This window comes from Colobus angolensis, unplaced genomic scaffold (genome assembly GCF_000951035.1).
Source record: "Colobus angolensis palliatus isolate OR3802 unplaced genomic scaffold, Cang.pa_1.0 Scaffold126, whole genome shotgun sequence".
Lineage (NCBI taxonomy): Eukaryota > Metazoa > Chordata > Mammalia > Primates > Cercopithecidae > Colobus > Colobus angolensis.
The window spans coordinates 1,671,988-1,685,543 of NW_012113808.1; the positions used below are offsets into that span (position 1 = coordinate 1,671,988).

Genomic DNA, 13,556 nt, shown 5'->3' on the forward strand with positions numbered 1-13,556 from the left:
AGAAGAAGAAGGAGAAGGAGAAGGAGAAGGAGAAGGAGAAGGAGAAGGAGAAGAAGGAGCAGGAGGAGGAGGAGGAGGAGGAAGGAGAAGAAGAAGAAGAAAGAAGAAAGAAGAAAAGAAAGAAAAGAAACATGAATTCTCAAATCCCACCCTAGTCCTGCCGAATCAGAAACTTGGGGACTGGGCCCTTGGACTCTGTTTTAACAAGCCCTCCTGGAGACTCTTCTGTGCACTGAGGTTGGGGAAGCACTGGTTTGGTTTCCAATCCAGCTGTACTTTCTGAGCCTCTGGGGAGCTTTGCAAACACAGCAGGGCTTAGCTCCAGGGATTGCAGGTGGGCATTTGTTGTTATTGTTGTTAACTCCCAAGGTAATTGGAATATGCAGCAAGGTTTGAGAAGCACAAGTGTCATACAAAGAACAGGGCTTTGAAGTTCGAGACTTGGGTTCAAATTCCTGTTCGGACATGACTCACATATGCCTTAAGCTTTCTAAGTCCTACTTGGTCCATCTGTTGAAAGCTGGAAATGAGCCCTGAATGAGAAGCTGGCATCGTTTCTGGAGCATGGCAGGTGCCCAGTGAACATTATCTCTCACCTTCTAAGCTCCCAGCACAAGCATGGCCCCCAGCTGATGCCGGAATGCACGTTGGGAGTATCGGAAGGAGGACCTAGATGCTGGGGAGCGTGTCTTGGGATGGGACCTTAGAAGTCCTGTCCGGTGCTGAAAGCTGATCATCTGGACATACAAGTGTGCACCCTGTGCCATGGCGTTTGGAGCTGGCAGGAGGTGCAGCTGAGCCGTGCATGTGGCATGTGGAAATTATGAGGGCGCTGGCCTTGTACGCGTCAGCTTGGGGCTGCCAGAACAAAACAGTGCAGGCTGGGGGGCTTGCACAACGCAGAGCCCTGGATGCCAGGAGTCCAGGATCAAAGTGTTTGCAGGGTTGGTTGCTCCTGAAGCCTCTCCATGGTGTGGGACGGCTGTCTTGTCCCTGTGTCTGCACGTGGCCGTCCCTTTGTGTGTGTCTGTGTCCGCATCATCTCTTAGACGCATAGGAGTCAGACTGGATCAGGGCCATCCTCATGACCTGCCCGCCTCCCTAAGACCCCACCTCCTAATACCATCGTGTTAGGGATTAGGATTTCAACCTATGAATTTTGGGGTGGAGGCACACAGACATTGACAACTACTGAAATGGCCTCTGGTTGGCCCCTTGTGTGATGAAATGAATGCTGCAGTGAAGCTCATGAGCAGGGTGGTCCTGGTAGGTGTGCAGTTAGCTGCGGGCCAAATTCCACATCTTCAGCTCTACAATTGTGATTTTCTCTCAAACATGTGAAGTGCACACAGCCTCAAAATCCCCAGTGCAGAGGGCTGCGAGAGTGGGAGGGAAACAGTGGCCACCCACGCCGCCCCTCAGCTCGGCCCTCTGCCCCAGAGCCAGAAGCCTCCAGAGAGTTCTCTGGCCCCTCGCTGTTCCATCAGCCCCAGCTTCTCAGGTCCTTCCCAGACGACCCCACCTGAACCAGCGGCCACATCCCCTGTCCTCCCCTCCTCCAGCCCCATGTTCCTCACGTGAGGAGGGTGTTCCTCACCTGCCGGCATCAGACCAACTTCCTTGTTGCCAAAAATCCAGGTACCTCTTCCCAGAGCTCACCACGCTCTGGCTTGGGCCACAGGGCAGCCTTATTTGTCCGGCACCTTCCTTCCCTTCCTTCCAGCTACCTCTGCCCAGCCAGCAGCGTCTTGCTGGTTCTTTCCAGCCTGTGTGTGGATCTGTATTTCCAGACCCCCGTCCTCCCTCTCTCTGCCGTCCCCCTCTCTGGTGGTCTCTGACATCACTTCTAGGCTGTAAAAATGTTGGGCTAACACCTCCACCCGTATTTCCCGGGTCCCCGCACCATCCCACATTCCCTGAAGACTTGGCAGATGTGGAAATCCCATTGGCTCTCCTGCTCCAGTCCTTTTCCTTCTGGACGGCCCCGCAGACCTGCAGGGAAAGCTGGGGAGGTTCATGGGAGCTGGGCTGCAGCTCTGGGCTGGCCTGGATCAGGAGGCAAATTAAAAAAAAAATTTTTTTTGAGACAGGGTCTTGCTCCAGGCTGCAGTGCAGTGGTGCAATTATGGCTCATTGGAGCCTCAAACTCCTGGACTCAGGCAGTCCCGAGGAGCCCAACCACAGGGGTGCACCACCATGCCCAGCTTATTATTATCATTATTATTATTATAGAGATGGGGATCTCACTATGTTGCCCAGGCTGGTCTCAGACTCCTGGACTCAAGCAATCCTCCTGCCTTGGCCTTCTCAAGTACTGGGATTGCAGGCAGAGCCACTGCGTGGCCAGGAGGCACTTTTCATTCTTCCCCTCTGATCCTGACAATGATCTTCCAGGGTGAACAGAAGGATCCCTGTTTCACAGAGCAGGCTCAATGACATCTCACGGTGACACAGGTGGTGGGTGGCAGGATGCAGCGGTGGAGCCCATCTCTCCCACCCTGACCCTCCTGACTCCTCCCCTCCAGCCCTCGTGAGCCGGTGGCAGTGACTCCAGCTTTCCCTGTTAGCAACAAGAGTCACTGCCCCTCCCCTGGCCACGACCAAAGGCCCATTTCACTTCCCATCACCTCCTGTCCCCATGTCCCCACTGGACCAGGAAGAGGGCAGTCACAGCTGGGTGCTTAACTTGGCACTGTGTGGGTAAATTAGGCAAATGACTTAGCTGATCAGAGCCTCAGTTTCCCCAGGGGTAAAATGGGGGTAACAACATCTTTGTGTAGAGATAAGAGGTTATATGGATTGTGGGACACCCATTCCAGGGCCTAAGAAGTCACACCCAGTGTCACCTCCTCTGTTCACCCCTTTTCCTTTCCCTCAAGCCTTTCTTTTTCACTCCTGGACTTCACTCCTGTGTGGCACCCGACAGTGGTAGCCACGCATTTACGTGCTCTGTCCCAAGACAGGCTCCTTCCCATCCTGCCCGCCCTCCTGCCGCAGACCTGGCAGGCCCAGATGAGGAGCTCAGAGAGGCATCAGGCAGCACTCGCCCTGCATGTCCTGAGCTGGAGTCCAGGCCAAGCAGTCTCCGAGTGACAGTTTCACGGTCGAGGCCACGTCTGCAGCAGCACAGAAACGCCTCCGTCTCTCCACCTCAAGTGGGACTTTGTGAAGGTCCTTGCGTTCTGTATTCTGGCTCCTTGCTTGCCAAGCAGTCTTCTGCCCACTTCCTTCCCACATGGCTTCAACAGGGAGAGAAGCTGACCAGCAAAATCCCACTCCCCTTGGCCCATGTGTCACAGATCAATGGGTGGGCGTTGTGAGGATGGCGTGGCTTCCCTACAGCCTCTGAGTGGCTCAGCCTCACCCATCTGCTAGGGCGCCCGCCAGCTGTGATTTCTCAATATAAATGCAAATCAGGTGACCGACTGTGAGTCTTGTGGCTCAAGCAGCGCCTGTCCTCAAGGGCGGTCTGTTCCCATTTTTGCTCTCAGAATCAGGATCAGAGCTCTGGACAGCTGCCTGGGTCCTGGAGAACACCCCTTTGACCCTGCAGCAGAGAGATGACAAAGTCACGGAGGCTCCAGGACAGTGGGGACGATACATCTCACTGACACGGAGATGCTTAGAATTTAGGGGGTCCAGCAACTTAGATGGGAAAAATGACGTTATTTTCACAGCCTCCAACTGAAATGGAATATTTCCTTCTACTACGAATGTTGACAACAAAATAGGAACTTTGTCACTAATTAAAAAATCACAGATATTTTCATCACATTAATTATTGCAGCTTTTTGAAAACATTGTTTATGCTCATCACTAGTTTAAATTATGGCAGCAATTAGACAGGAAGACTTGTTATTTAATGCATTAAGAAGCACATATTAGGAAAATATTTTGATAACTGTGTCTCGGTATAATTAGTCTTCTTTGTAATCCCATATAATCAATGTGTTTTATTCATTTGAATACCTTCTGAGAGGAGGCCCTGAGTTGATGGCTCACGCCGAAGGAGTCCATGGCATCAACAGGAGGAAGGGGCTCAGCAGGGTCTGCGACGGCCTCTCTTAGGATGAAGGAATCCTGAGACCACGCTGCCACCCGTCCATCTGCTGCTGCCAGAATTCTTCCAGTGATGGCAAGTGCAGTGGGCACTAGGCTGCTCAATGAGTAGCCATCCTTTCCCTGTCCTCTTTACCAGCAGAACCCACTTCCATGACATGGGAGGCAGGAGGTGGCTGCTTCCTGGCTTCCCAAGGACCCGGCTCTGGGCAGTGGAACCTGGGAAGACTAAGGGGCGGGGAGTCTAAGGGGCGGGGAGTCTAAGGGGTGGGATGGTCATTGGCAAAGGTGCATCTTCCCGAAGTCAAAAAGCAAAGATGCACAGGAGGAAGCATGCTCCAGGTCTGTTGAGTGATAAATGTTGGACGTTTGTCCACTCCAAGTCTCATGTTGAACTTTGACTCTCAATGTTGGAGGTGAGGCGTGGCGGACGTGTTTGGATTTTGGGGGTGGGTCCCTCCTGAATGGCTTGGTGCCATTATCACAGGAGTGAGTGAGAACTGATTGTTGAAAAGAGCCTGGCTCCTCCTGCCCCTCTCACCATGTGATGCCTGCTCCCCTCTGCCTTCCACCACCAGTGGGAGCTTCCTGAGGCCTCCCCAGATGCAGAAGCTGGAGTCATGCTCCTTGTACAATCTGCAGAACCATGAGCCAAATAACCTACTGTTTCCAGTATTCCTTTACAGCAACGTGAACAGACTGAGTCCCAAGTACCCACTGTACTGAAATGAACCATGGTGGGAGGGGATGGAGGGGAGGGGCGGTTGGACAGGGAGCAGTTTGTCCACAGTAATGTCAAGCCCCAGGATCAACGTGGAATTCCATTACCTTTGGATTTATTGTTATACAAGACAACATCTCTTTTAATTTAACCTCCACTTAGGTGGGCTTTTTATGAAAGCTCTCCCATTGAGAATTCTCCCAACTTGAAAGCAAAGAGGACAGTCTCGGGGAAACTCCACAGTGGCTTCGGTGCCCCCCAAGGGTTCTTTCCACGCCCTCCAGGAGGCTGGCGCCTTGTTGAGACTGGGTCTTTATTCCTGAAGAGGAAATCATGGCTACTGCTCTATGATGCTCCTTATAACTGCATCCAGAGTCTGGTTCAAATCGGATTCACTCGTGGGTGTCACCTGGGCTGAGAACCAAAAGGTCTTCTCTGTAGCCCCTGCCCAGACCACTCCAGCCTGGGGCCCCAGGAGCTCAGGCAGAAACTGCTGAGCTAACACTCCTGTTTACCTCTTTGGAAGGCTAGGGGAGACAGTAGCTTTTGGAAACAGGATGTATGTTACTTGCAGGCATACACAATGCATAAAATCAAATATATATACATTGTATTAGGAGATTGCTGAGAAATAGGCAAGAACTGCTGAGAAGAGAGTTTTCTCTTCTCTTCTGTAGGTTAAGTTCACGAACAGAAGAGTGTGTCAGAGGCGTTTTATTTTTCTGGTTGAACATTCTTGACAATGTGAAGTTATGCTGCAGAATCCAATCGCTGAGTTGGGCTGGGTATTTCATCCTGAAAAGCGTTGCAAGCCTGACCCTTTCTGCTCCAGTCAGGAACTCCTGTCATTCCCCGCCCCCAGAGCCTTCCCCAGCATTCACAATGCTCACGCACGGGGCCCGCCTGCCAGTCTGTCTTCTTCCTCCTGTGCTGTGCCCATCAGGGGGTCTTGCTGCTGTGTCCTGGTGCTGGGACCTCTCAGACGCTGCGCCCCTGCCGGCAACGCTCTCCCTCGCCAAGTCCCAATCCCACAGAACCTTCGAGACATGGCGCCAACAAGGGTTGACCACCCCCTGCCTCCACTGCCCCGAGAGCCTGCGTTTGGCATGTCCTATTTGTCAACATTTAACATGTTTCCTCCTCACCCTAGGTCTTCTTTGGGACTATCAGCGCAACAGTTTTTCAACAAATAGTTACCAAATAAATAAACCTCTCCCTGTTATCAGAGCAGGAACCACGCACGGGATCCCTAGGGGGCTCCAGTGGGTGCTACAAAACGATGCTGAGTTCCTTTAGTTTTCTCAAATGGCAGCAAATTTTTAGTGTCCCAAATAATAGGGAAAGACAATGGATTACACGTGGTCTCTAGAAGGTTTCGGACATTCATTTGGGCCAGTCCTGCCAGTGGCCAACCTCCTACCTCACCCCAATCTCAATCAAAATTGCTAAATAATTGGGCCGGGCGCGGTGGCTCAAGCCTGTAATCCCAGCACTTTGGGAGGCCGAGGTGGGTGGATCATTTCAGGTCAGGAGTTTGAGTCCAGCCTGGGCAACATGGTGAAACCCCGTCTCTACTAAAAATACAAAAAAGTAGCCAGGTGTGGTGGTGGGGGCCTGTAATCCCAGCTACTCGGGAGGCTGGAGTAGGAGATTCACTGAGTAGGAGTGAATAGGAGTGAATAGGAGAATAGGAGTGAATAGGAGGAATAGGAGTGAATAGGAGTGAATAGGAGTGAATAGGAGTGAATAGGAGGAATAGGAGTGAATAGGAGTGAATAGGAGATTCACTGAATAGGAGATTCACTGAGTAGGAGGAGATTCTCCTGGAGTAGGAGAATCACTTGAACCCGGGAGGCAGAGGTTGCAGTGAGCCAAGATTGCACCATTGCACCACTGCACTCCAGCCTGGGTGACAGTGAGACTCTGTTTGGAAAAAAAAATATTGCTAAGTAATTGGTCAAGGTTATGTTTCCTTGAACCCTTGTGGGGCTGTTCAAATGCAGGTATTTTTGCTTCTGTTGTTGAGATTGGAATCTTGCTTCATTGTCCAGGCTGGTCTTGAACTCCTGGGCTCAAATGATCCTCCTGCCTCAGCCTCCTGAATAGCTGGGATTACAGGCACACACTACTGTGGCCTGGCTCAGATTTAGGAATTTAAAAGATAACAAAAGGCTGGGTGCGGTGGCTCACGCCTGTAATCCCAGCATTTTGGGAGGCCGAAGCTGGCAGATCACTTGAGGTCAGGAGTTCAGGACCAGCCTGGTCAATATGGTGAAACCTCATCTCTACTAAAAATTCAAAACATTAGCCAGGCATGGTGGTGAGTGCCTGTAATCCCAGCTACTTGGGAGGCTGAGGCAGGAGAATTGCTGGAGTCACTGAGGTGGAGATTGCAGTGAGCCGAGATTGCAACACCACACTCCAGCCTAGGCGACAGAGCAAGACTCCATCTCAAAAAAATAAATAAAATAAAAATAAATAAATAAATAGTATCTGAAGAACCTCAGAGAGGCTTGGATGGAACTGGAGAGCCCCAGGTAACTGGTAAACAAGTCTATAAATCTTAACTACTTGAAAAACTATAAAAATATTTGCCTCCCTGGTATGAAGCACAGGGTCTGGGTTCGAGTGCTAAGGGCTGGCTCCAGGCAGGTACACAGGAAGGACATGACCTTGAGCAGGCTAGCAACTTCCGTCACCAGCTTCGCCTGTGGCTGTAAAATGCAAATGTATTTAAGGGCTTGGCTGGGTGCCTGGCACGTCATAAACACTCCACGAATGAGGCTGGGTGCGGTGGCTCACGCCTGTCATCCCAGCACTTTGGGAGGCCGAGGCGGGCTCCACGAATGATAATGATTATATTACAAATAAGAATAACCAACCAAAGCGCACAGCAATAAAAGCACATCTGCAAAGGGTGATAAGAAACGGCCACTGAGCAGGAGCTGCAGAAGGCTGACGCCGATCCCAGTCCCCACACCCACCCCACCCAGCCCTCACACACTAGGATAGACTCTGGCCAGCAAAGAGCAGTATCTAGAAAGTATCTTCTCTTTATTTAAGTTAAACAATTTTCAAGGATGGTTTCCATCTATAAAATGGACAAAGTACAAGCTCTGTACAGCAGTTCTTTTTAAAAATCAACTGGAAAAAAAAAATTACCAAACTATAGTTTGAATTTGCAAAACATACTCACAGATACCATCATCTGAGCTTTTATGAAGACATAAGAAAGGACCACCACAGAGAAGACAACTCACTTCGGCACGCTTTGCTCGAAGGGCTCTTAGGAAAGAATTCTGAGTTTTAAAAACAGGAGTGGGAGGGTGGGATAGTCCCGATGACTAAAAAATAACGCAACCACAGTAAGTCACTTTGGCACACTGTGTCATGTAAACATAGCTCACCGCAAAGGACCCCTCCCCAGCCCACCTCTGCTCTTGACGCCGGGACAATCCAAAGCCGCCCCCCAGCTCAGGGACAGGACGCTGCCCCCGGGGCATGGCCACACAAGGGCCTGGGTAGACAAATCCGATGACACGAAGGCTGAAAGGACCTGGGGGTGCGGGCAAGGTGAAGGTGTGGGGGCAAGGGATTAATCAAAAAACTTGGTTTTAAAACAAGCCAGATTCATCCATTTTTTTTCCCTCCTAACAGCAGTAGTAGTAGCTCGCGGGTGACAGGGTCTGACAAAAGAACCTGGGTGCTGGGGGCTAAGCATGCCCTGCTCTGGCCTGCATTCCACAGCCTCGCACAGGTACCTAAGGGGGTTTTCCTCAGGCTCCCCCAAAGAGCCCACTGTGAAAGACAGAAGCGTGCGGAGTTACTCCGGCGTGGGGCCACACTGCCCACTCAGGACGCATCTGGTTGCATGGCGGGGGAGGCGGGAAGAGAAGACCTATAGGGCAGGCCTCCAGCCAGGCTTCCACCTTGGGCCGCTGTCCGACAGTGCACACCCATGGGGCTCCTGCCGGGGAGGAGGACACACAGTGGCCTCTTTCATACAAGACACAGGGAGGAGCGTGGCACCGGCACAACCTCCCAGGGCGGCTCCTAACTCCAAGGCCGCCGCTGTCCCTCCAAGGGGCCTGCAGGTGTGCCTATCTGATGCTTTTCTCAGACTGCCAGGCCGTGCCAGCCTCTCTGAGACTGAGCATCTGTGTGTGCGGTGCTGGAGAAGGCGGCCGGGAATGGAGGAGGTGCCAACCACAGAGTGGTGGGGTGACGAGGAACATTCCTGAGCACCCAGGCAGATGCCAGGCACCTCTCCCCGTTATGACTTTTGGTTCGTAACTGTCTGTGGTTTAACAGGACCCCAAGGCTCTTGTCTCCTGCCCTGAATCCTCAGTGTAAATGAGCAGGTATTGTTTGGTTCTGACCCTTCCTCATTCTTTCCCCAAAGCCCCCTGAAGCAGTCACGTTGGCCAGGTGGGGTGTGGGAGGGGGCTGTGGGCGGGGCAGGACTTGCTGCCTGGCTGGAGATCCCCAGGCCAGCAGGTGTGCAGGACTGTGAGCCAGGCCTGTGCCCAGGCTGAGAGGCTCATCCCTGACACTGCTGGCCATTCATTCTGAAGGCCCAGCATGCAGGGCTGAGATCACAATGAGGCCAATGCTAGCATGTGACAGCTGCCTGGCATCATTGGTCTGCCCTGTCGCCAGCGGGCAGCGGTATCGCTGGCTCCCATTGGGAGCTATGGGGTGTTGTTTATATTCCTTAGATAAAAGAAATTTAATGTAAAAAGACCCAAAGTGATATCTGTCAAAATAAGTAACCCCTCCAGGTTCACAGATACGCACAGCACACAAAGTGGATTCTGACGCACAGCAGTGACTCTCAGGCTGACTGACGCCCAACAGGGATGCCGGGGCCGAGGCCGGTGGTCTGGAGGAAGCCCCCCAAGCTGGCCACAGCAGTAGCACCAACTGGCTGATCGGGCTCCAGGGGACAAAGGCCACCTCCTCCCTCCGTGAGAACCTGGCCCCACCGGGCTCTGACCTCTTCTCCCGGAAGCTGCGAACGGCTTTGTGGGGAATTTACAAGATGATGATGACCTACAGAAACCATAGGGAACTGACCGTACATTCTTTCTCTATATAGCTTTATATTTAGCGTCCCACCTTAGAAAACTTCATCCTCAGATATAGCAAGTACATCAGGTGGAGGGGAGTCTGGACCAGGAAGACACTTGGGAACAGAGGAGCAGAGAGAGGGGCTATCGACGTAAACCTGCCACGTGACACGACTCGGCTTTGTGGAAACCATACATGATTTCAATGGGATCGAAAATGGAGATTTCAAGAGTTCTCCTCGCTCCCCTGGGCATGTGTGCCCCCTCCTCCCGCCCTGCCCTCAGCTCGCACGCGTCCATTCAGTTGCTTCTTCTACCACTCCCCGGTCGGCCGTTGCTGGATGTCACTCAGTTGTGGAGCCGGCGGAAGTGAAAGCTGGAAGGAAGAGGGGCACTCCGGCCTGGGGAAGGGGGCCCAGCTGGGCTGCACCGCGAGGAGGGGGAGGGCAGTTCTCGCTTCTTGCCGCTGTTGTGTCTGCACAGTCGTCCGTGCCTTGCCGAAGTTCGACTTTCAGACCATGATGGAATACTGAGGTATATTAGTTTCGCGGAAAGTTTAAGAAACATAATCAATAATGTGATCACCAGACTCCACCCGATGGTGCAGGAGACAGGACGGCAGGGCCTCCTGGGCCCTCCTACTGCTGCAGGTTGAGCGAGAACTTCCACTGCTGCGAGAGGGCTGGGCCGCACACCTCCACGCTCAGGCCCCCGCTCTTGGCCGTGCGACTGTCCAGGCACAGGTTGCTGCCCACGTGCCTCAGCTTGGAGTTGCCCTCGATCTGTTCCCATTTCTGCAAGACATAGGAGAATGCCTTAGAGTGTGGCCCCAAGCAAAGGAGTACAAACAGATCCGTGTGAATTCAGGGCCTCGTGCTGCTGCTGGGGGCCCAGGAAGGAAACATATTCTCTGCCTTGGATCAAAACTCAGAACCTCTCTTGCCCCAACCTTTCTGTGGGCCTCCTCTGAGCTCAGCACTCTGGGCACCCACCCCTTCGTCATTAACACAAGGATTTGATGTAGGGGAATTTGCATGCCTTCGTAAGAAAGCTTGATCCAGTGATGGTTCACCCCAAGATGAGATCCACACAAAGCAGAGCCAGCTCCTCCCCTGGCTGCTGGAAAGCAGCCCTGCCTGGAGGCCTTAGTCTGGGCACCTCCATGCTCCCACTTAGGGCTTTCTGCTCGGGGCAGCCAGAGGAACCATGCCAGGCCAAATGTCAGGAAGAGAGATGCTTGTGTGAACAGAAATAGGTTGAGAAGCCTATTTCTATGCGGTCTGTTCTCTACTGGTGTGCAAGCTCCTTGGTGGATATGAGAAACTTGTCTCTGCTACCCTTGAGGCCCCTGGTGCTCTGTATGGCGGGACCAATGTTTGCTGAGTTCTGAACATGCCGCTTGTAAAGTATAGGGTACGATGCCTCTTTACTAACACTCAAATCAAGCAAACAACCAAACTCAACCCACACACCCGTTACCCACCAACCAAGCCAGAAATCAAAGCACACAACCCAGCCTGAAGGAAATCTGAGGAGCCCTGTTTATAGCAAGTAACATAAATACCCCTTTCAGCCTGAGTGCGGGCAGCTCACGCCAGTAATCCCAGCACTTTGGGAGGGAGGCTGAGGCAGGAAGATAGCTTGAGGTCAGGAGTTCAAGACCAGCCTGGGCAGCATGGCAAGAATTCATCTCTACAAACATTTTTTAAAAAAATTAGCAGGGCATGGTGGTGTATGCCTACTGTCCTAGCTCCTTGCAGGCTGAGCTGGGAGGATCGCTTGAGCACAGGAGTTTGAGGCTGCAGTGAGCTATGGTCATACCTACCCCTGCACTCCAGTCTTAAGCAACAGAGTGAGATCCTATCTCAGAAAAGAAAAGAAAAATCCCCATTTAAAAATCTCTAATGTTTGTTCTTAAAAAACAAAAAGTAACAATTTTTTTCTTCCCCAAAGCTCTTGTTTCAAATAATGAAGTCTGTGGTTCTAATTAATTTTTTATACTGTGTGCACTGAAGCTCCTTCACCTGAGTATTTTTTGCAAATCCTTTTGACATTGCAGAATTAAATTTTCTCACTCTTGCCACCCTTTCCTCTTTGACTCTGCAAATATGCACATAATACGAAAACATGGACGTGCCTGGAAACCAAATATTCCAACTGGCAAAGCCAGTTCAGCTCCAAGATAAAATCTGTAAGGAGCTTCCTCTCGAGGGGCCAGTGAGTGAGGCAGGGAAGAGCCGGTGCAAGCAGAGGAGCCCAGTGCTGGGGACCCGACCTGCATGAAACACCACAAGGATGTTGTCACCTGGACCCTGCCTTCCTTATTTCCATCCACCTGCTCACCTGGAGTTCTTGCCAACAGGGAAAGACAGTGCAATCAGAGGAGCCAGGGGAGGCTTTTGCTAAGTGCCCATCATTTCGTCTTTCATTTCCGGCTCCCTCATTTCTGTCAATCACCCCTCATGCTGTTTTTCCCCATTATCATGTAAAGTGTGTATTGAGGCTGCCCTGTCACTCTGAGCGGCCAGGAATCTTCCAACAAAGAATTCGGAATGAACGGAATCTGATTCTGGCCACTGGAGGGACTGCCTGTCATGTGTCAAAGCATCAGCTAAATGAAGAACTGTAGAGAAACAATAACCAAACGCCAGCTCCGTCTTGCACAGGTGGCCTTGTCGGCTCTGATGTCTGTCTGATGGGATTGTGGTGGCGGGGGTGCAGCACAGATTTTCAAGGCAGCCAGACCCTACTGAAATGGCCCCCGCATCCTCTATAACAGCCTGAGTCTTGGTGTTGAAAACCTAACAGATCCCCATTTAGACACGCCATACATCCAGAAAAACTTATTACTGATAGGTCTTCTCATGCTTCATGAAGGTCCTAAGGCATGTCAGTTATGGTTCCCCAAAACTGGGACTGAAGCAGAAACACCTGTCAGTTCTTGAAATTAAGCAATATTGAAGTAATCATTTGTTTTTTAAAAAGGTGTCATAAAGTCATCACTTTATCAATCCATTACATCCAGACAGCTCTGCTCCGTTACATCCCAGGGAAATGTGTTTGAGACTCACCCGGTACTTGGCTCAGCAGATGCCAGCCTTGCCCTCGAGGAGCTTCCTCTTGAGGGGCCAGTGAGTGAGGCAGTTTCTAGGTGGTTTGGGTCCAAGCAAGGGTAGCTTTCTCTTGTTTAACAGGCACTCGCTTACGCATTTTGGTATCAAGTCATCAACACAGATGGACATTTAGAGATGTGGATTATGACCAGAACCCTACAGAAGGGCTCCCGCTGCCAGGAATCTGGGACTCTGCAGAGCAGGGAAGGAGGAGCACCCAAAGCTGGCGCAGGGGTTTGGAGATAGACAGGTGAAAGAGAGCCCTCTGCAAACATCTCCCTGACAACTGGGGTCTGAACAGGGGACTCGGTCCTGGCCTGGTCTTCCCAGATGACTCTAGGTTGGAGGCAATGACTTTCTGAGCCTCAGCTTTCTGTGCTGTGAAATTAGGGTTGGACTAGAAGCTGGCTTAGGCTCTTGGCTCCAGTAGGCTCCGTGCCTCAGTTTCCCTATATCCCATCTATCTCTAAGGACCAACTGTAAGAAAAGGGGCAGGCATTCCAAGTATGGGCATGCTAGGACGACCTTTTGTGCTTGCATTCCTATTCTTAACATGTTACCCCATGCCTTGAGAAAGGGTGTGCCCACAAGCTG

The 13,556-nt window shown here is 51.7% G+C and overlaps 1 protein-coding gene across 1 annotated transcript in view; it reads right to left on the reverse strand.

Annotated features, from left to right (window-relative positions):
- Window positions 1-7,815: 7,815 nt before the first annotated feature.
- GALNT2 (polypeptide N-acetylgalactosaminyltransferase 2) overlaps window positions 7,816-13,556 on the reverse strand; it is a 105,065-nt gene continuing 99,324 nt past the window's right edge. The window contains exon 15 of the mRNA XM_011933436.1: window positions 7,816-10,643. Within this exon, the coding sequence (XP_011788826.1) occupies window positions 10,488-10,643 (156 nt within the window). The 3' untranslated portion in view covers window positions 7,816-10,487. The remainder of the gene's footprint in view (window positions 10,644-13,556) is intronic.